General features: G+C 42.4%; 1 protein-coding gene across 50 annotated transcripts in view; it reads right to left on the minus strand.

The window, feature by feature from the left end:
- Positions 1–23,340, minus strand: part of PTK2 (protein tyrosine kinase 2) — a 194,072-nt gene that overhangs the window by 88,330 nt on the left and 82,402 nt on the right. For all 50 annotated transcript variants that reach the window (XR_014057697.1, XR_014057696.1, XR_014057698.1 and 47 more), the window contains 3 exons: positions 18,083–18,170; positions 7,047–7,126; positions 5,984–6,046 (listed from right to left, as the gene is read on the minus strand). Coding sequence is in view for 42 of the 50 variants with exons in the window: in XM_081504175.1 (XP_081360301.1) it covers positions 5,984–6,046; positions 7,047–7,126; positions 18,083–18,170 (231 nt within the window). In the remaining 8 variants the exon portion in view is untranslated. The remainder of the gene's footprint in view (positions 1–5,983; positions 6,047–7,046; positions 7,127–18,082; positions 18,171–23,340) is intronic.

Below are 23,340 nucleotides of genomic sequence, written 5' to 3' on the forward strand. Positions count from 1 at the left end.
AGAACTAAAGAGCCTCTTGATGAAGGTGAAGGAGGAGAGTGAAAAAGTTGGCTTAAAGCTCAACGTTCAGAAAACTAAGATCATGGCATCTGGTCCCATCACTCCATGGGAAATAGATGGGGAAACAGTGGAAACAGTGTCAGACTTTATTTTTTGGGGCTCCAGAATCACTGCTGATGGTGACTGCAGCCATGAAATTAAAAGACGCTTACTCCTTGGAAGGAAGGTTATGGCCAACCTAGATAGCATATTTAAAAGCAGAGACATTACTTTGCCAACAAAAGTCCGTCTAGTCAAGGCTATGGTTTTTCCAGTGGTCATGTATGGATGTGAGAGTTGGACGGTGAAGAAAGCTGAGCGCCGCAGAATTGATGCTTTTGAACTGTGGTGTTGGAGAAGACTCTTGAGAGTCCCTTGGACTGCAAGGAGATCCAATCAATCCATCCTAAAAGAGATCAATCCTGGGTGTTCATTGGAAGGTCTGATGTTGAAGCTGAAACTCCAATACTTTGGCCACCTCATGCGAAGGGTTGACTCATTGGAAAAGACCCTAATGCTGGGTAGGATTGGGGGCGGGAGGAGAAGGGGACGACAGAGGATGAGATGGTTGGATGGCATCACTGACTCGATGAACATGGGTTTGGGTAGACTCCGGGTGTTGGTGGTGGACAGAGAGGCCTGGCGTGCTGCAGTTCATGGGGTCGCAAAGAGTCGGACACGACTGAGCGACTGAACTGAACTGAATCAGAACCTAAACCAGAGAACTCCTTGCTAAGTCTTGGTCTCAGACCTCATATCCTTTTTTTATTCCATGATGATGATGGTGATGACAATGTTCAGCACATCCTTACAAAATCTTTGCTCAGCTCCCATGACACACTGTTTACTGGTTTTACTCATCAGCAAATTCACATAACTCTTGGCTTGGCATATATTCTTCTAATCACTCTTGCTTATAACTTCCCTTTCTTATCTTTTCAGATATGAACAAGGAGAAAGTGTCCACCCAAGTTCTTCCCTCTCTTGCTGCCTCCTAACAAGACAGGAACTTTGCATTCTAAGGATTTGGGAGCTAATCACTATGGGAAGTGGCGGAATAAGCACATAAAAGATAAACCAACACCCTGGAGTCTTAAAGGCATTACTCCTGAGCATTTTCTCCCCATTTCCCTTGTCAGCAACTTGCTTTATGCAGAGAGTTCTGCCCTGGAATTTTGGCTTTGCAGAAGGATGGATCTGGCTGTGACTTAATGCCTGTCAACCTCAGGTGACACCTACGTATAAAATGGGGACGCTAATTCCTACTGACAACAGTGGTGCTGAGAGGAAAGGAGGAGGTGTTAAGGACCTAGAACCCTACGGGGGCAGTTTCCCCTCCTCTGGAAATACCACAGATGCCCCTGCTGTCTGGTGAGAGTCTGGTCTACGTGCCTGACCAGCCATGGTCTTGAGCAGAGGCAGGTGTGACCTGATGCTGCCGTGAGCAGAATGGGGAGGAAGGGAGGACACAGGCAGGTGGACAGGTGGACAGCAGACTCAGGAGGTGCTCTGGATGCAGAGCAGTGCTCAGGGAAAGGTGATAAGGGAAGGCTGATGCACGGAGACGGGGAAGGCCAGGGCCAGCTTCGGGAGGCCCAAGGCTGGAAAAACTTTATTCACACATATTAAGTGAAAGTGAAAGTCGCTCAGTCGTATCCAACTCTCTGCAACCCCATGGACTGTATAGTCCATGGAATTCTCCAGGCCAGAACCTGGAGTGGGAAGCCTTTCCCTTCTCCAGGGGTTCTTCCCAATCCAGGGATCAAACCCAGGTCTCCCACACTGCAGGCAGATTCTTTACCAGCTGAGTCACAAGGGAAGCCTAAGAATACTGGAGTGGGTAGCCTATCCCTTTTCCAGTGGATCTTCCCGACACAGGAATCAAACCAGGGATCAAACCAGCAGGCGGATTCTTTACTAACTGAGCTATGAGGGAAGCCATTAAGCTTATTAGAAATGAATTCCCATGTCAAGGATAAATTTGTTCCTTTGGCACTACTTCTGAGAAGATTCAGACCTTGTCTGTTGCTTTAACTAATTAATACTTCACTGACATCATTCCTCTCAGATTTAAAGCTCAGGCAAAAAAGCAAACCAAAATCAACTTTAAAATATAACTGCAGTGCATGTTATCATACAGTATCCCTACCTTATCCTCACCCCTAAACTCTCAAGAATTGAGTATCATTAAGAATACCACTAAGGTCCCTTAACCTCTAAAACAATACCTTACAGTCTCTTACAAATGGATAAATGTTAAAATTCTTTAAGTTCAGGAGAAACTGTCGTTGCTCCCTAACAAACCTCTCACCCTAGGCTACCAGGTGGCATCTACGGATGATGGATAGGTGGCAAGATTCAAAGGGCCTGGAGCCCTGGTGATGAGGAGCACTGACTGCCTGGCACAAAGAGAAATAACCTTCTATCTTGGTTAAGCCACTGTCAATCAATTCATGCCAAATCTGTGAGCTTTCCCTTCATCAATATATTATCACAGGCAGCTAAAGAAAGCACTAGATCACTACCGACAAGAAGGACAATTAAAAAAAGAAATTAAAGCAACGCACAATTAGAATTAACCTCAGCTAATTTTAAATCAGATTTCTTTACTGAGGAAATACCGATGGAATATCTAATAAGGAGGAGACACTGCTAAGTGCCAGAAATACCAGGAGGTCCCTGCATCAACACAGCTTACTCTAACAGAGAAGAAGCAGTTACACAAACAACTACAGCAAGAGACCTTCCTTTAAAAAGCAAACCACTTCATGAGGAAATGAGCAGAACTGAGAAGCTACGTGATTTACTGAAAATACTTTCACAGTACAATTCTGTACTGTGGAGAAGAATCATCGGTACGTAAGTCTTCCTTCTACAATGTCACATTAGGAACCATAATTCTAACACTGTATTATTAGCTTATTTTGGTTTCATCTGTCATTGTTAGCAATGCCATTTTTAAGCTGGATAACAAAACATTTTTCTTAACACATCCCATCTGACTCCTGGCTCTGATTTATAAGAGACATAAATAAAAGAACCATCTGTGTGCACTTCAGAATGCACCCTTGCACTGAAAGACCCCAGGAGGCCTAGTGTCGGGGTTGGGGGCTGGGGTTCCCCTCTGCCTACAGAAAAGGCACCTTGGTTCTACCAGGGTGGGAAAGACAACTGATTTACTCTTTAGTTGGTTTAAAGAAAAAGTACAAAAAGTTTTAGATAGTGCTTTTCCCACTCTCCAAAGTTGGGGCTGATTATTTTTTTGCATAACTGAAAATTGCTACTTTGAAATGTGGGAAAGTTGAAGGGGGTTTTCTTCACTATGTTATAAATTACTGAGATTGCCCATAAATTTTCTGGCACAAACTAAGAAGCTATATAGACTATTTCAGTTTTTCTCCTTATGGGCAAGGAAAAACAGAACCCAGAATAAACTAATAAGGAATAAGTAACATTCTGCACTTATATTGTCACCCTGCTTATTTAACTTATATGCAGAGTACATCATGAGAAATGCTGGGCTGGAAAGCACAAGCTGGAATCAAGACCGCTGGGAGAAATATCAATAACCTCAGATATGCAGATGACACCACCCTTATGGCAGAAAGTGAAGGAGAACTAAAGAGCCTCTTGATGAAAGTAAAAGAGGAAGGTGAAAAAGTTGGCTTAAAGCTCAACATTCAGAAAACTAAGATCACGGCATCCGGTCCCATCACTTCATGGCAAACAGATGGGGAAACAATGGAAACAGTGACAGACGTTTATTTTTTGGGGCTCCAAAATCACTGCAGATGGTGACTGCAGCCATGAAATTAAAAAAGAGTTTTGCTCCTTGGAAGAAAAGCTATGACCAACCTAGACAGCATATTAAAAAGCAGAGACATTACTTTGCCAACAAAGGTCCATCTAGTCAAAGCTATGGTTTTTCCAGTGGTCATGTGTGGATGTGAGAGTTGGACTATAAAGAAAACTGAGCACTGAAGAATTGATGCTTTTGAACTGTGGTGTTGCAGAAGACTCTTGAGAGTCCCTTGGACAGCAAGGACATCCAACCAGTCCATCCTAAAGGAGATCACTCCTGAATATTCATTGGAAGGACTGACGCTGAAGCTGAAACTCCAATACTTTGGCCACCTGATGCAAAGAACTGACTCATCTGAAAAGACCCTGATGCTGGGAAAGATTGAATGGGGGAGGAGAAGGGGACAACAGAGGATGAGATGGCTGGATGGAATCACCGACTCGATGGATATGAGTTTTAGCAAGCTCCAGGAGTTGGTGATGGACAGGGAAGCCTGGCATGCTGCAGTCCATGGGGTTCCAAAGAGTTTGACATGACTGAGCGTCTCAATTGAACTGTGAATAGAGTAAAGCTACCTTCTAAGAACAAGGTGAAATAAAGGACATGACAGGATGACAAAAGCAGAATTTCACCACCAAAGACACATTAAAAAAAAATTCTAAACAATGTGCTTTAAGAAATACGGCCCTGCTATCAGAAGACAGGCTGAGCTCCAAGACAGTGTTCAGCCAACACAGGATAAACAAGCAGGCCTGCAGGGCTCCTCCCAACACACCCACAGAGCTGGAGGCGCAAGAGAGCCAACGCAGGGCGGCCCACCGCCTGGTCTGAGCAGGCACCCGGGGAGGTCCAGTCATGCCGCTCACGCCCTGGCTCTCACCGGAAGCCCCCATCCCCACCGCCGCCAGAGCCCCCTCAGCAGCCACCTGGGGGCTTCAAGAAGCAGATCGAGACAGTCCAGCCCCCCAAAGTCACTGTCAGATACAGAACACAAAGCAGCTGGCACAAAAAGTTTGAAGAAGTAAACGGCACAATCCTTATCTGTCCTTATTTAATCTGTTAAGAGGCACAACATATGGGACATGTGTGTCCATAAACACACAACCACAAATATTTAGTACACCATGTTAATATATTAGGTTCAGAAGTCAAGTGATGAATTCAAACGAAAACAAGACAGACTGCTCAGGGTGCTAACTCACTCGTCACAACTGGTACAAAAAAGGCTCCTGTAATTGCAAAAATAACTATCCCATCTACTACCACCAGCAATCATCTCAAATGGTTCTACCTGCTTCAAGACTAATTCCCCCAAATATTCACCTCCACTTTTATTTTAAATGAGCATACCTCCCCTGTAAAACCTAGTTTCCAAAATGATGGCAGATCACACTTTTAGTGTGACAGCAGCTAGGCTGACCTGCCATGTCAAGTCTTATGGACAACCTTTCACTTCACTGCAGTAACATCCTCCAAATAGCACAAGAATTTCAGTAATAATATGCCAGGAAAAGGTGCTGGCAAAAAGTGCACAATTGCTAATGAAAATAAAACTGGAAATAACAAATACCAACGATTTTTGCTGAATTAATTATCAACAGACAATTTGCAGAACTTTCAGCCTCCCAAGACATAAGCCCCACTTTGTCTTTTATGCATTTTAAACAATCTAAGAGCCCACTAATTTCACCATTGGAAAAATCTTCAGTTATCCTAAATACACTGATACACGAGCAACAAATAACTTCCATATGTTAACTAAGCAAAAAAAAAAAAAAAAGTAATAAACTTAGAGAATATAAATAACAATTCAGTATAAATTAGAAGTGAAACTCCATCACAGTATGGTTAAATCTACAGAGACAGAAAAGTTTATTATTTATGTGTTAACAAGCCAAAGACTACTAGCCTTAAGATACTTACCAACAAATTTAAATGTTCACTAACCCAGTTAATGATTGATGTCATCAAGAATCCTTTTCTTAATAAAACCTTTCTCTTTCAGATATAAAAATTTTAGACACAGCACTGTTTAGATTCAATAATAGATTTTTTTTTAAGTAAAGATAAACTAATAAAATCTAAGTCTGAAAAACGACTTAGCTCTGAATATGCACAGGCAGACCTGAACACCACACTTACTCCAGCACTTCGTAGTTAGACTTCTTTTCCAGGGCGTTGCCGCGCATCTCCCAGTAGGATCGCCTGAAGCAGAGAAGAGAGACACTTAGAGATCTGCATGGAGAGCGTCTGCGATGTTAAATGACTAAAAACTACTGCGCAGCTCAGTCACAAACATTCTGACAAACTACCAGTAAACAACAAACTTGATTCTCCACATTACTCCTCCTTCATCAGGCAGCATAAATCAGTTAACATACTGAAGGAAAGGGTCCAAGTTCGCTTTCCAAGAGAAAACTGTAAAGGAGACCAATGAGAGATGGCTCCCCCCCCCCTGCCCCCTGCCTCCGGGATATATAATTAAGGTTGAAAACAAATGTTAATGAAGTTGCTGAGAGTTATACTTGATAGTCTGTGAGTCTTATAGGAGCTGTTATTTCATAACCTTATACAATATAAAAAACAGGGATCTCTTGGGAAAATTATCACTGTTTTTGAGTACACATAATCAAGTTTTAGCTAATTTAACCAACTCATCTTTTAAACTGGCAGCCTGGGGTAAATTTTAATTAAAATTATAGCTGACAAAGGTAGAAATATTCTTTTATTTGAAGTTTAAAATGGTGGCACAGAATATATGACAAATGCTACCAGAAATAAGAATGCATTCTCAGCTTCCCATTCCCCACAATGGTAGCCATCAGACACAGGTGATGGTTCACATTCAAGTTTAAAGCATAACACTGCACGACTGAGTACTCAGTATCCGCCTCAGCTAGTGGCTGGCATGGGGATCTCACAGACACTGAATACTTCCTTCATCACAGAAGGTTCTCCTGGGGAGCTCAGCCTTACACTTGCTTACACACTTGTGCTCTTATCATTCCATTCTAACTACCATGAAATATCATCTCAAAAGATTCTAGAATTAGCAATTCAACCTAATTCAGAATATTCTTAAATTTTACTGAAGTTTTTATTCAGTATTTTATTGATAATCTTTACGAGGAAAAGGAAAATACCTAGAAAAAAATAAGGGAAAACATTGCTGAATAAAGACCTCGATGTCTAATTATCTTCTTACCGTATTTCTAGACAACCCAACTTCAATGCAATGTCCTGGTCCACTTGGTCAGCGATCTCTAACATATAATCACTCTTCACCTACAATAGAAAGGAATGGATAAACAGTGTCGTTGTTAGAGTACACTGCAGACTTAGTAAATGTGGGCTGGGTGTCATCCCCATACTTCATACACAGTGTCCATAATGACGCTCAATGCTGGGTGTAAAATGAGCAATATCAGAGAACAGTGAGTCAGTTTCTTTTATGAAGAACTTTTATCATCTGTGAGCACTTAAATGTCATCTGAATCACAGAAACCTCAAGCGGTTCTCTATATCCTCCCATGTTGTCGAAGGTCCCTTTCCAGGCAAACTTGTGTTCAAATTTTCTGAACTCAGACTGCAGCCCCAGCAGCATTTCTGGACCTCAACACAGGAGCAAGGAAAACTGACACTGTTTCAAATTCCAATTAATCCTGCAACTGACGTGCTTCCAGCTAACCATCTATGGTAACTCATGAACCTGCAAAGTGACAACATGCTTGAAGTGGAACGTAAAGAGAAGGCTCTAACAGAGCATGACCGCTGTCTTCCAAGCAATGACTGTGAGGGACTGAGGTCAGTATCTGAAGGTGCTTATCAGTGTGAAGGTATTTTCAAATATGAGACACGTAACACCTCACAGATGAGCATCAAGAGACCAACATCTGCAACTGACTTTGATGGCGGAGAGCACTCATTTCGAATTTCAGTAAAGTGAAATGTCACTTCTCCCCTCAAAAGGAACTCTTTTTTCTCTTTAGTAGGCGTATATTACAAAAACCTGCACTCCATTATTAAATTATGAATTTCACCAGTACAGAACTCAGTGTAAATCAGTCTTGTCTTGTTACACAAGTATTCCAGGATACCCTCCACTTTGCCTCTTGATCCTCAATCCTAAAACATTCACTCTCTGGCCCTTCCCAGAAAAAGAGTGCTGATCTCTGCTCTAGGAAAAATTCCAAAGATCCTCTGCAATGACTGCTACCCAGCCTGTCAGTTCACCTGCTCAAAAGATTTCTACCCCCCCGTTAACTACTCCGTCCACCTCATACTGACAGTTCATCATGATAACTCCCCTTGAAAAGACCCCCAACTCCCCAATCTCCCTCACCCCTTCATTTTAACTGCTTGGTAAAACCAGCAAATACTGAAGCCAACCACTCCCTTCCTCTCCACACTTACTGTTGAGCAACTGGAGAAACCCTGCTATGTGTTTTGCTTTAAATTCATGATGACAGACCTCAGATGGTCACCAGAAACTGCCTGGGAACTCCGTGATGCCTGCCCACGAAGCTTGGCAACACACAGATTCGTATTTTCTCCAGTCAACCTGCCACATCTCTTTCTTACAGAGAAAATGAAAGCTCCAGAACCTACAACCTGAGGGGCGCCTGTGCTCACCTACTCACGCCTCCTCCCAAGATGCGAGCCATGCCCGCTCAGCCAGCAGCGGGCAGCCACCTGGCTCTGATCTAAACACCATTTCCTCTGAAACCTTCGCTTTGTTTTCTGCCTTAGCATCCACACCTAGGTAGTCAAGAAATACTGACTGACTGAAGAGAGCGTCAATGAATGAAAGAATAAAGTCATCAAACTGGGATGTGGATACCTCTGTGTATGAATGTTATTTTCCATGTAAGAGTTACAAGCATTGATCATTTCAGTTCCTTATACGTAGTAGCAATGGCACCCCACTCCAGTACTCTTGCCTGGAAAATCCCATGGACGGAGGAGCCTGGTAGGCTGCAGCCCATGGGGTCGCTAAGAGTCGGACACGACTGAGCGACTTCACTTACACGTTTCCCTTTCATGCACTGGAGAAGGAAATGGCAACCCACTCCAGTGTTCTTGCCTGGAGAATCCCAGGGACGGCGGAGCCTGGTGGGCTGCCGTCTATGGGGTCACACAGAGTCGGACACGACTGAAGCGACTTAGCAGCAGCAGCAGCAGCATACATAGTAGGCATTTAAGACTGATTCAACAGAAATGAATTACTCAATAACTCACTAAATTAAGTAAAAAGCTTTGATTCTAGAATCACTCTATTTACACTTCAGCTGGCTTCTTCTATACAGCAAAAAGTAAGTCTAAATTTTAAAACTAACTTTTTGCATCATAAAGAGTTTATTCCTGAACACAAAAAAATGAAGAGATAAAAACGGTATCTACGTGAGTTAGAAGCAGAGCATCAACTGCACATTGAAGAAAATGCACCGCTACAAAACTGCCTTAAGATTAATTACTAGGACTTTTAAATGCTATTCAAAGGTGGGAAAGTGTAATCACATGTTTTATTCATTCATCAAAACCACGCTCATATTAGTTGCAAAAAAGAAACAAAGGGAAAATTACTTCAATCACCTTCAGGGAAAACCCCTTTATGTATGAACATGACTCGAAACTTCTGAGAGTTGTTTTTCCTACAGCAACGATCTACTACTTTTGACTGAGAGTTGCGTGCCCACGGCCTGAGGTCCATTCGCCATCTGCAGGGACCCATGCTCTCTGAAAGGTATGCTGATCCACGTGGGATGAGCCATCTCAGGAGAGCCTCCCCCTCTCTCCCCCAGGCTCCAGAGGGCGTGTTCTCTGAACCACTGTGCACATCACGACCTGATGCTGTGCTCATGAAATTTTCTTCGAGACGTAGGGTTTTTAACACTCAGTGCTCATTTCTTTACAAAACATTTCTTGACTAACTTTCACCTCCTACTAACTCCTGGCAGAATTCATTGCTTTCTTTTGTGAAATAAGTGCAATTTATTGAAGATTTACATGTGTGTGATATATAGTTACTTCGAGTAAATATACTCATTGCCCCATCAGATAGATTTATGTATGACTCTCATTTAATCTTCACAGCATCACTGTGAGCAGGACAGTACTATAAATAATCCCCAACTTAGAGCCTTAGAAAGGGCCTAAAAAGACTGACGATGACAGCAGAGGTACTGCGTATTATTCAGGGGCTGGGTAATGCGCTGTTTTAGATACATTATTTGTAGTCTGTACAATGACTCTTCTTTAAGACAGGCTTCAGTCCTATTTTATACATGAAGATCAGAAAACTGAATTACTCAAAATTAATGTACTCAAGGTCACACAGCAAGCATTAAAGTCAAAACTCAAAACCCATCCGCTGACCCTCCAACTCAGGCTGCAGTGTGTACCTACACTTCCCTGTGAACTCTGAGGAAGTGCAGACGTTCTCCACCAGAAGGAAGATTAATGACCAGTGAGGACCACAGCGCATCACCCCGGTAGCCCCAGAGTCTACACAATGGCTTCACACGCATCTCCTACTCCACCTTACCACTCACTTTCCATCATGTTCTCCTCTTATACCACGGATTACTACTGTCTACGAACTCCAAATCCAGCAAATTTGCAAGTTTTTTCCAAGCAAAGATCTCTGAAGGTTGTTTATTGTATTAAATTGTTTCCATGTTGATGTCAATTTCCTACTTAAAAAATAGGATGTATTTGGACTTCCTTCTGTGGGCAAGTATTATATTTACATTCATGAGCTTTTTCATCTTATTAAGCACAGGTTTTAATACAAAAACCTCTCACATCACTAATAAAAAATTCTAATCCTAAATTACTCCATAATTTATTCCACGTGCCACATCAATGCTTTGGCTACTTCATAAGATTTTTTTGGTGTTATTTTGGTCTCTTCTGAATGCTCTGTCAGCTACATAAATTTATCACACAGACCTGAAAGTCCTCGGTAGTGTGTGTGAAGAAGATGGGGCTGAGGGCAGACAAACGTGTATATAACCATACATATGTGCCTGCTGCACATAACCATTTATATGCTATGCCACCTGAGTGATCCCAGGTCGTCAGCCAACTTGGCTCTGCCGTCAGGCACTCCTCCCTGAGTTCTGCCAGTTCACAGAGTGGAGAGTCTGTGTACAAAAGGAACTCAAAGGAAGTTCTCAACTAAAACAAACTCTTTGATCTTTCTCTCGCATACATAAGCTTTAAAAATATGTAAAGAATTATGCTATCTTGTAAGTCAAATGCTTTTTCAACAACTCACTAAGTCATTTCACACAGCATTTATTAATAACAGGTATTCATTCAACAAATGTCTATTGAATGCCTTGAGGTGGTCTAAAGGTAAGCTAAAAATATCAGCAAGGAAGAGTGACTTACAGAAAAACCATTTCTGCTTCCTATTTGTAAAGTCTTATATAGAGAAGGATAAACAAAAAATATGGGTTGATTAGGACTGGGTTGGCCAAAAAGTGCTTCAGTTTTAAAGTAAAACTAAAAGACACATTTTCATTCTCACCAAGAACTTCTTGAACAGCATATTCACCCTTCTGTTTCACAAACTTCTGCCATTTTTCAAGCAACTTCATAATTCCACCTTCCTAAAACTTTTTATCTTTTTGCGCAAAGAAGTGTTACAGGTGCCTTCTACAGTCTTTCAGGGAATTAATATTTTTTCCAAAAAGGGAATTTTGTAAACACTGAAATAAATGGAAATGCAATGTCTGGTGAATACGACAGATGAATGAGAACTTCCCAGCCAAGCTGTAACAGTTTTTGCCTGGTCGTTAAGAAACACACAGTCTTGTGTTACCCTGATGGAAGATTACGCATTTTCTGTTGACTAATTCTGGTTGCTTTTTGTCCAATGCTGCTTTCAGCTGGTCTAACTGGGAGTAGTACTTGTTTGGTTTTCTGGAAGAAGCTCATAATAGAAGACTCCCTTCCAATTCTGCCATATATAAAACATCACCTTCTTTAGATGAAGACTGGCCTTTAGTGTGGTTGATGATGGTTCATTGCACCTGCCCCATGATCTTGTCCGTTCCACATTATTGTAGAGTGTCTACTTTTCATCGCTCATCACAATTTGTTTTAAAAATGGAACACTTTCATTACATGGAGAGAACTGCAGGTGGAAATACGGTCAAGGAGGCTATCTTTGCTTAACTTACGTGGAACCCAGACGTCAGAGTGATGAACATAACTGAGCTGGCACACCTGACTCTAAATGCTGATTTTTGTGCTAGCTAACCCCCGTGTGGTGTTAACACCGATTGCTCTCAAATAATGTCTTGACTTAATCGCTATCAATTTCAACTGGTCTACTCGACCATGGAGAGAGAAACCTCCAGCAAGAAACTTCACAAGCCACTTGTGACACAGTTCAATCAGCCACAGCACCTTCTCCAGACACTGAACAAATTTTTTTCTGCATTTCAGTTGCGTTTTTATCTTTCTTGAAATAATAAAGCATAACATGCTGAAAATGTTCCTTTTTTTCTTCTATATTCAATATTAAAATGGCTACACAAAAATTCACCAACTTGGCTGTCTTTTTTTAAATGCATGCTGATATGATAGCTGTCACATACAATATAACAAGATTTTATCAAATGAAGTTAAAGACTACTAAGTGCAACTAGAGCCATCTTATGGAAAAAACCAAATGAACCTTTAGGCCAATCCAATATAAGCATGACAGAGTTTACCTAACGACAACAATAAAACTTTGAATCACCAAAAACATACAGGAGTGGAAAAAGAGAAAAAAAATGTACATTATTAAATCTACTAAAGGCATACAGAAAATACATCATCTAATGAGTCAGACTTAGACATATTTAATTTTAACTTCTTTCTGGAAAAGGACAGCCGATAATTCCCACATTGAAAATTTCACGTTTAAACTAAAATTTCCCACTTGGAGCTGCCATTTCAAAACGTTTTAACTGACAGAAAGCGTTATAGCCAAGAAAATACAGTTAAATCATTTCTGATAATTATCTGAATAAAAATGTGTAAAAACTAAAAATTGAAGTAAAAATAACAGAAAGGTTGACCAACAAAAAATAAGTGTGTCTTTGCCCCTCCCACATTTCTGACGTTTAGGTTCTAAACCATAAAGGTACAGTCCTGCACTCAGTGTCTTCAGCTTCCCACTGCAACTCTTCTTACCAAATAAGCCACCAGTTCTGTTACATTTAATGTTCTCTAAGAGCCACTCGATGGATACACTCATTTTAAATCTTAACATACTTGTAGGAAGAAACAGTGACAACAGATGCAGGCATCTCAGAAGCTCAAAGTATCAGCGGTACCAAATGGGTCCCACACGACTTCAGCATTGTTGATGCAAACCCAGCTAATACAACAACTTCTTGACCAAACGGGGACAGGGCCCTTCAAACTAATGGCCACCACGATTTGCAAAAGGCTGCCAGTCAAATACACTTTTAACAAATCAGAGAAATAAAGAAGAATAAAATGTTATATGGCAAAGGAAAAACTCAAATTCAAGACAAAACATACTTTTTGTGTTTCATAATAAGCCATTAGCTTTGGTATCAAGAAATTATTTGTTTAGAAAGAAACAATAAAAAAAAATCAGGAAATCTCTGGCAGGGTCAGGAGTCCACACTTCCAGTGCAGGGGCACAAGCTTGACCCCTGGTCGGGCAACTAAGATCCCATATGCCACACGGTGCAGCCAAAAAAACTTATTTTTTTCAGACTCCTGCTCTACAGTGAATAGGGTTATAACAAGATTCTAGCTTATTTTTAGTGTGTGCTGATTAATATCTTTCAAAATGTTCCAAAATGGGTCAAAACACGTAGTGGCTCATTTGTGACATATCTCACTGGTAGTCACATTTAGGACATCTTTAAATATAACCATGTGCATCCACAGACCGATCTCCCACCAGGAAAGCAGCACTCTACACCCACTGACATATCGCTTTCCTCACAACTCCACCCAAAACAAGAGGTGCGATGAGCAGGGGCTTGGGCGAGGCTTCAAAACAGGAATAACAAAATTACAGTAGTTTATTATAACTTTCTCTTTCATGGGATGGAACTGACACAGAAGAAATCTAAACATAATTCTTTTCTTTCTATTCTGATAAAAGTGCTAAAATAATAAAAATAATAACAATTAAAAAAAAAAAAGACCACCTGACCTGCCTCTTGAGAAATCTGTATGCAGGTCAGGAAGCCACAGTTAGAACCGGACATTAGAACAACAGACTGGTTCCAAATAGGAAAAGGAGTAAGTACATCAAGGTATATTGTCACCCTGCTTATTTAACTTATATGCAGAGTACATCATGAGAAACGCTGGGCTGGAGGAAGCACAAGCTGGAATCGAGTTGCTGGGAGAAATATCAATAACCTCAGATATACAAACACCACCTTTATGGCAGAAAGCAAAGAAGAACTAAAGAGCCTCTTGATGAAAGTGAAAGAGCAGAGTGAAAAGTTTGCTTAAAACTCATTCAGAAAACTAACATCATGGCATCTGGTCCCATCACTTCATGGCAAATAGATGGGGGAACAATGGAAACAGTGGCAGACTTTATTTTTCTGGGCTCCAAAATCACTGCAGATGGTGACTGCAGCCATGAAATTAAAAGACACTTACTCCTTGGAAGAAAAGTTATGACTAGATAGCATATTAAAAAGCAGAGACATTACTTTGCCAACAAAGGTCCATCTAGTCAAGGCTATGGTTTTTCCAGTAGTCATGTATGGATGTGAGAGTTGGACTATAAAGAAAGCTGAGTGCTGAAGAATTGATGCTTTTGAACTGTGGTGTTGGAAAAGACTCTTAAGAGTCCCTTGGACTGCAAGGAGATCCAACCAGTCCATCCTAAAGGAAATCAGTCCTGAATATTCATTGGAAGGACTGATGTTGAAGCTGAAGTTCCAATACTTTGGCCACCAGACGCGAACAACTGGCTCATTTAAAAAGACCCTGATGCTCGGAAAGATTGAAGGCAGGAGAAGGAGACAACAGAGGATGAGATGGTTGGATGGCAACACCGACTCAATGGAGATGAGTAGTAAACTCCGGGGTTGGTGATGGACAGGGAGGCCTGGTGTGCTGCAGTCCATGGGGTCGCAAAGAGTCGGAGATGACTGAACGACTGAACTGAACCGCACAACTTAATTCTTTAAAAACAGAAATAACAAAGAACACTCAGAAGTGTTCGCTATTCCCCAGTGTAGACCCTCAAGATTCCTACACGTGAAAAAAAAAAAAAGATTCCTACACGAGAAGTTCAACAAAACGCCAGGCCACCATGAGTGAGAGTCAGCACAGGTCACACAGCGGCCCCCAGCTCCTGTCTGTCACTGACGTGTGCCCATGAGCGCCTTGGCACACATGCACACAGGCGCATCTTATTTCTTTAGAATGAATCCCCCAAAGTGGAATTATTAGTTACAACCTTACAAAACTGCCAGTATGCAATTTAACTTGCAAAACTGTCAATGTCAACGGTGTCACATAGAAATCTGAACCTATTTAAGGCTCTTGGTATTCTTGCCAATTCATTAGTTCCGACAAATTGTAGCGTTTTTCTTTTTCCTTCCCTCTTGGTAATTCTGGCATATCTACTTACCCCCACATAGTGTCACTTAAGCCTGATACATGGGTCGAGATGAGCAGTAACACCAGCCATCAACACAGGAAAGGGGCGTTACTATGACCACACTTCTATTTTCCTTTAAATCACAGATACTTGGTAGGACATTATAAAAGCACACAAGAAACAAAAGAAATTCTCAGGATCTTTCCGCCCCAGGGACTGAACCCAGGTCTCCTGCATTGCAGGTGGATTCTTTACCACCTGAGCCACCTGGGACCAGACTAATTATTAGGATGAAAGTGAAAGTCACTCAGTCATGTCCGACTCTTTGTGACCCCATGGACTATACAGTCCATGGAATTCTCCAGGCCAGAATACTGGAGTGGGTAGCCTTTCCCTTCTCCAGGGGATCTTCCAAACCCAGGGATAGAAACCGGGTCTCCTGCATTGCAGGCGGAGTCTTTTCAGCTGGTAAAGAATTCGCCTGCAACACAGAAGACCCCGGTTTGATTCCTGGGTCGGGAAGATCGGCTGGAGAAGGCATAGGCTACCCACTCCAGTATTGGGCTTCCCTTGTGGCTCAGCTGGTAAAGAGTCCACCTGCAATGCGGGAGACCTGGGTTCGATCCCTGGGTTGGGAAGATCCCCGGGAGAAGGGAAAGGATACCCACACTCCAGTATTCTGGCCTGGAGAATTCCATGGACTGTATAGTCTGTGGGGTCACAAAGAGTCAGACACGACTGAGCGACTTTCACTTCACTTCAGGCTGAAGAAGAGAAACTCTAGGAATGGATGAAAGCAGAGGGGGGTGGCAGGGCGGGAAGGTGTGCACGCGGAGCACACAGGCAGGACGAGGTATATCACATCCCACAGCGAGCTGCGCACACTCGGACTGGGACTCACAAGTGATGTGCTGAGTCCTCAAAGCTGGGTCCTGTCTACAGACCGGAATTCCAGGGTGGCAGACAGTGGTGTCTCATTTCATCAACATAAAGACTCTCTTCGGGAAGTGTTATATACCCCCTGTGAAGAAACTCACGGAGGCACTTGGCACCACGCAGCTGTGACATGTATGACTGGCACGGCACACCTGAAGATGCCTCACACCCCTCAGGCTTTACAGGGACCACTCACCTGAGTCACAGGGCCTGCACTGAGACATGGCCCATCAGTAAGGGAAAATCTGCGATAGGCTGGCACGGGTGCTAGCTTTTAACCATATACACAGAAGCAAGGGCTTCCGAAAGGAAAAACTAGGACAACCTAGTAACAGTGTGAAAGGAACAAAAACGTTGACGACTTTCAGGTTAGCCTAGAAATTATAAAAAGGAATAACTGAGAGCTATTTAGGCCTGTCTCAGGCATCCTGGAATCAATGTCACTAAAGTAGTCACAGATGTCTTCGGTGGGTGGATTTCTTTTTCAAAGAAATTACACCAGTGATTCAAATCATCTACAAGAGAAAAGAAGTATGTTGCCTATCTAAATCCATCAGCCTCTTCCTTCCGCACTTTTGTGCTCCAGTTTGTTCAGTCTCTGAGCCCATCAAATCCACCCACTAAATCTGCTTACTACCACACCATTCTACCTCCCAACTTTCTAACTTCTTGCCTAAATAGCTAAAGAGCCCCCAACTTACTCGCAGCCTTTTTAAGATCCAATCCACCCCGAGTACTGCCACCACATTAGGGTGGTCTTATTTTTTTTTTTTTTAATTCCGATCAAGACGACATTCTTTACTTAAATTCTTTAAATACTCCCAACAATCTGCAGGAGATAACCTAAAACCTGCTCCCTACACGGTGTGGTCCCTGCTCTCTTGTCCATTTCCTTTCAAACCACTTTAGCCCAGATATCAATGTACTGTGTTTTATAAAGTTCATCTCTTCCTCAGCTACAAAGCTCCTTAGGCGACATTTGGCAAGGGAGCCACCTGGACTCAACACCTCCCCTGTGTCAGCACCCCTCCAAGGTACGTCACATCACTTGTGCTCACAAACAGCATAGGACCGAACACAAAGGAACTGTTTACAGGAAACCCACTAGATGGAGAATTCAGAATTTATGCCACATGTATTTACTGTCTAACTAAAACCTTACAGAGAATTTAGAATTTACACCACATGTATGTATTATCTAACTAATACCTCATGGGTAGTAAAAAAGCTACTTTTAGTTTAAAACGTCATTTCTGGTTTTACACAAACTGCTACTGAAATTATATGGGAACAGTTGGTTCTGGATAAACATCTGACATGTTTGTTGATATTCAGGCACGATAAGTATACTTGAATTAAAGACAGAGCAAAGGTTGTATCACTTAGGAGTTACTGTTTCTACTTAAAATAAGTCTTAAGATTTGCCCAAGTATACAAAAATTCACAAAGTAACAAAAACTCCTAATTTCTTACAAAGTATAAGAATCTCACTGCCATACAGTGACAAATTTATATTCTCCCAAATGTTAGGCTTAATCTAGTTCTAAAATAAAACCATGAAATATAAGTAAATATTTGATGAATAAATGGATTAAAACCGAATGTAAAAAAAAAATAAATAAAAAAAATAAAACCATGAAATAAACAGGATTCAAAGAAACAAAGGAAAAAAAAAGTATTAAAGCACTCTACTATACCTGTTGATAGAAGAAATTCAAAGTGGGCTTGTCTTCAGTAAACTGGTTTAGAAATCCTTTTGGCAAATAACGAATTCTCAATTCGTATCTAAAAAATAATTAACAAAGGAAAACAATTAGAAATAAGTCATTTCTTCTTCACAGTCCAAACAATATTGAGTATGGCACTGCCAATTACTGAAATATTATTCTAAAATTAAGCTTAAATATAATCTGTAAATGTTTCCTCTTGCTGCAAAAAATAAAACAATAAAATGTGCATGTGAGTGTGCCACAGCTCGAGGTTCCCGCAGGAGACAGACCGTGACGAGATACCCAGAGAGCGCCCAGAAGTCCCTCAAGCCCCAACGCCGAGGGCAGCATCACCTCTCCAGCCGGAAGGTGAGCTCTACCTGCCTGGAGTCATACAGGATGTGTCTGGTTCCTTTCAGGAGACTCCAGTCTCTGCACTGTACAACACACCCCAGCGACTTATCCACGTTACTGCTGCTGAGTGGTCTCCACCTCGGGGCTGTGAGGAATAATGCTATGAACACTTTTTATAGTCCTTTAAAAAAGCAATTTTGCTCAGGAAGCCAAACCTCAAGAATAACCAAAACAAATTTCACCAGAACGCTCTCTCTGTACCTCATTCTGTGTCTATGTGTGTGTGTCCACCCATATGCACACTCGCACGCATGTAGGCATCTCTTCTGGGGGTACACCAGGAACACATCACTAGATCACAACACGCACACACACTGTCTGGAGAAGACGCGACCAAGAACAAGCTACAGGTTGCAGCCATGCACGCTACCCTCCCACGAGCGCGAGCCCCCCGGTGCTCTGGTTCCATGCTCCTCACCTCTACTTGGCATGTTTAACCTTTTCAGGTTAGTCACCCTAATGTTTACTGCAAGAGCGCACACTGGTTTCAATCAGTATTTCCTCGATGAATAACAAGAATGGGCACTGCTTTGTTTGATAGCTGGCCATTTTGGTTATCTTCTTTAGTGAAGTGTCTGTTAAACCTTTTGTCCTCTGTCCTTGGTTTCTACTGAGCTGTCTTCCCCACCCCATCCCACTGATTTATAGGTATTCTTTACAAATTCTGGATGGGAGGCCTTGGTTAGACTTAGTGAAGATATATCCTCTCCCACTCTATGGCTTGCCTTTCACTATTTTAATGATACTTGTAACAACTTATTTTTAAAATCTTCTAATTTTAATGGTATCTTTTGTTTTTATGCAATCCTATTTATCTTTTTCTTTTTAGTAAATTCTTTTAGTGTTTTGTTTATAAACTATTTGCTTACACAAAAGTTATAGAGTTTTTTTTCTAAAAATTTCATAAATTGATCTTTTAAAATTATATTAAGTTCATGAGGAAAAGAACACAAAGTAGTCGATACAATTCTTTTGGTTCAATTAAGGGTGGTTCAATGCAAGGATGGAGAAGGCAATGGCACCCCACTCCAGTACTCTTGCCTGGAAAATCCCATGGATGGAGGAGCCTGGTAGGCTACAGTCCATGGGGTTGCTGAGAGTCGGACACGACTGAGCGACTTCACTTTCACTTTTCCCTTTCATGCACTGGAGAAGGAAATGGCAACCCACTCCAGTATTCTTGCCTGGAGAATCCCAGGGACGGCGGAGCCTGGTGGGCTACCGTCTATGGGGTCGCACAGAGTTGGACACGACTGAAGTGACTTAGCAGCAGCAGCAGCAGCAGCAATGCAAGGTACACACACACAAGTTCTGCTGAGATTTTCAAGGGTCTATCTTATTTAAATATACAACTGTCAAACAATAAAGTTCCACTGTACTTTGAATCTCAGAAGGAGTTCAATAAGTTTTTGCAGACATTCTCATGGAACAACTGTTGTTAGAAGCAGAATAATTTCATTTTGAGTTTAGGACTTAGCAGGCACCTTATAGGCACCATTTCTCTTAATCAACGTAATAATCAGAGAACAAGAGCATAATTATTCATATTCAGCAGAGTGGGAGAATGACACTCAGCAAGAATAAGCAGTAAGCAGCCAGTTTCCAGGCTGAAAGCTCCAGGATCAACAGGCTGCAGAAGGCTTTGGTATTAACATTGCCCCATTTTAATGATTACAAAAACAAAAAAATTGGCAGTCTGTTTTGGCCTGCTAAACATTTGGCAGCCTGGCTACACATCCAGGCTCTTAATGTCATCCCGACGATGATGATGACGATATCAAATAATGTTCAGGGACTACTCGGGATGTCACAGAAGTCATGACAAGCATTTTAACCAGATGACCTCTTTTCATCAGCAATGACCCCCAGGAGAAGCAGAAAGAAAGCTCTGCATCAAGAACACCTGCGACTGAGTTCTGGCTCCACCCCTTGTTCACTGTCTGCCACCTCTTCTCTGCACCTCGATTTCCTCATCCGACTCTTTGCGACCCCATGGACTATACACAGCCCATGGAATTCTCCAGGCCAGAATACTGGAGTGGGCAGCCATTCCTTTCTCCAGCAGGTCTGTCCGACCCAGGGATCGAACCAGGGTCTCCTGCGTTGCAGGCAGATGGATTGTTTACCAACTGAGCCATCAGGGAAGCCCTCATCAGGATGCTGGGAGAAGGGAAAGGGCTGCCACTGCACACATCACAGCCGTCTCGACGGCTGATCCAGCGTATTAGCCATTACTCAACAAATACTTCGGCACCAGTCATCTACAGACGCAATTCGAGAGTCTGGGAAGACTCTCGAAAACAGGCAGGAAGTACCAGCCTTCAGAAAACTTTTATTTTGTGGTGGCAGCCAGACAGCAGATACGTTAAGTATCTCTGAGGTGGTGATGTGATAAAGACAAAACAAGTAAGGTAAGGGGAGTAACAGATGATGAAGCAACATTCTGTAAAGGGAGCCAGGGAAGCACACAGACTCAGGACACCTGATCTAAAGGAAGACAGGAAGGAGTCAGGGCAGGAAGAAAACAAGAGGCCCTGAGGCTACAGGGAGCCTGGAGGAATGCAGCCTCAGCCCCTGTGAGTAAAAGGGCTTCAGGGAGAGGCAAGGAACCGAGGCGGGCAGGCCACACAGGACCCTGCTCCTCACAATGCGGGGGCTCGTCCTGATGGGAAAGGGGCCCAGGGGCACTGAGGCCAGAGCAGTAACAGCACAGTCCTGGCACCCAGCCAGGCATGGCCATGAAGAACAGATAGCAGGGCCATAAGGGGGCCAGGAAGGGACTGGTAATAGTGACCAGGTGCCCAGTTCACCCAATCTTCACAGATGAGGGAGAACAGTCTTTGAGGACATTCAGTAATAGCCAAGGTCCCACAGCTGTTAACAGGAGCCCTGGATTCCACTGCAGCAGAAACATGCCTGAAGGCCCAGAGGCAGTGTGAACCCAAGAGAAGACACCTATGCTTAGAACAGAGAGGAGTGTACGTGGGTTGGGTCTTGCTTGTGGGGTTGGGCAAGGTCTCTAGATTGTGATGAGGTTTCAGTCCCTGCTTCAACCCACTGCAATCTAGCATTTCCTCCCTCACAACCCTACTGAAACTCTGCTCAAGTCTCCAAGTTCAATTCCAGGCCAGTCACCTCGTCCCAGTCCTTAAACCCCACACCTGGCGCCCACAGTCTCCTGGCCCACTCGCGCCAGCATCCCCTCTCCCTTCTCCTCCAGGAAACTTGCCATTTTCCTCATAGTGAAATTTCCGCTACTATTCTAAGAGCCTGGCTGCGTCCTGATAGATATTTCCATGTCTCTGCTCTAGGCCACTCCATGATTTCTGAACAGTGGTTAACGACAACATGCCCCAGATAAAACCATCCTTTCGCTTCTGCTTCTAAGTAATTGTTGTTCAGTCACTTAAGTCATGTATGATTCTTTGCGACCCCATGAACTGCAGCACGCCAGGCTTCCCTGTCCTTCACTATCTCCCATAGTTTGCTCAAACTCAAGTTCATTGAGTTGGTGATGCCATCCAATCATCTCATCCTCTGTCACCTAAGTTAGTACATTAACATTAACGCTACCAACACCTAACTTCCTCAGTCTTATCTCCAACTGTGAGCACCAAGATACCCACAAGTTCACCAAGATACCCATTAGTTCACTAATGAACTAATGATGGGGAGGAGTAGGAAATGTTTCTGAAAGTTAAGTTGGATGAATATTCAGATAACCCTGATACTGAGAAGGCTCAGCTAGTCAGACTGTGTGTAGTGAAATAAACAAAAGTGTAATTTCACGAAGCTACACAGATGACCCTCGGAAACAGTAGGGTGTGGACAGCTCTTCTTACAACAGACTTCCAATTTTAAAAGCCTAGAAGGAAGGACAGAAATAGAAATTCATCATTTGGCAAAAATTACAGTAATAAATCCTGCAAAAAGAATCATCAATGATGTTGTGATGAGTGGGCGAAAATACAATGAGAGAGAAACTGCAGAGTCTCTGTATTTCCTCAGAAGATATCACTTAATTACAAAGAGGGGAGAAAACAGCCTTATAGCAGAGAAGCCTGGCCACGGCCTTAGATCAAATGATCCAAGTTACAGCCACCAGCAAAATGAATCATACCATCATCGAAGACTTACTGATAAAATGCTAAGTGAAAACCAACAGCTTGACTGTGGTGCTCTTCCCCAAATGCTTAAGCTCAATATAATCATGGGGAAAAAAAAAAAAACACCGAACAAACCCAAACTGAAGAACATGGTACAACTACTGGCCAAACAGAAGCCAGTGTACTTCAAAGGGGCCAAAGTCATGACAGACAAAGACAGCCGGAGGACCTGCGGCAGATCAGAGAGGACCCAAGGCGACAGCACACAGGTACACGATGCTGATCGGGATCCCAGGCTGGAAGACGAACACCCTGAACCCTGACGACATCTGTGGATCAGTTAATACTACTGTAGCAATGATAAGGTCCTAGTTTCAATAACTGAACTGTATTTAAGTAAGGTTTTAACATTTAGGGGAGGAGGGCTGAAGGGTACACAGGATTTCTGTGTACTGTTTTTGCAACTTTTTGATAACACATTGAGAATAAAAATAAATTCTCACAAACCTAAGACTGACTGTTCTGTAGCTGTGTTAACAAAATACCCACCAGAGCCAGTTTTAAACCAGCCTGGTCAACGAACATCAGTTTTTTGTAGCCATAGACCAGCCAGAAATCTGTTCATTTTTGTGGTATGTCTGGTGCAGAAGTATCCAATAAAAGTTTAATTAATCAATCAGCAAATTTGGAAGTCCATCCTGTTTTTTTAAAAGGTGTCACTTCCAA

This window comes from Giraffa tippelskirchi, chromosome 6, assembly GCF_054371585.1.
Source record: "Giraffa tippelskirchi isolate mGirTip1 chromosome 6, T2T-mGirTip1v1.2.pri, whole genome shotgun sequence".
Lineage (NCBI taxonomy): Eukaryota > Metazoa > Chordata > Mammalia > Artiodactyla > Giraffidae > Giraffa > Giraffa tippelskirchi.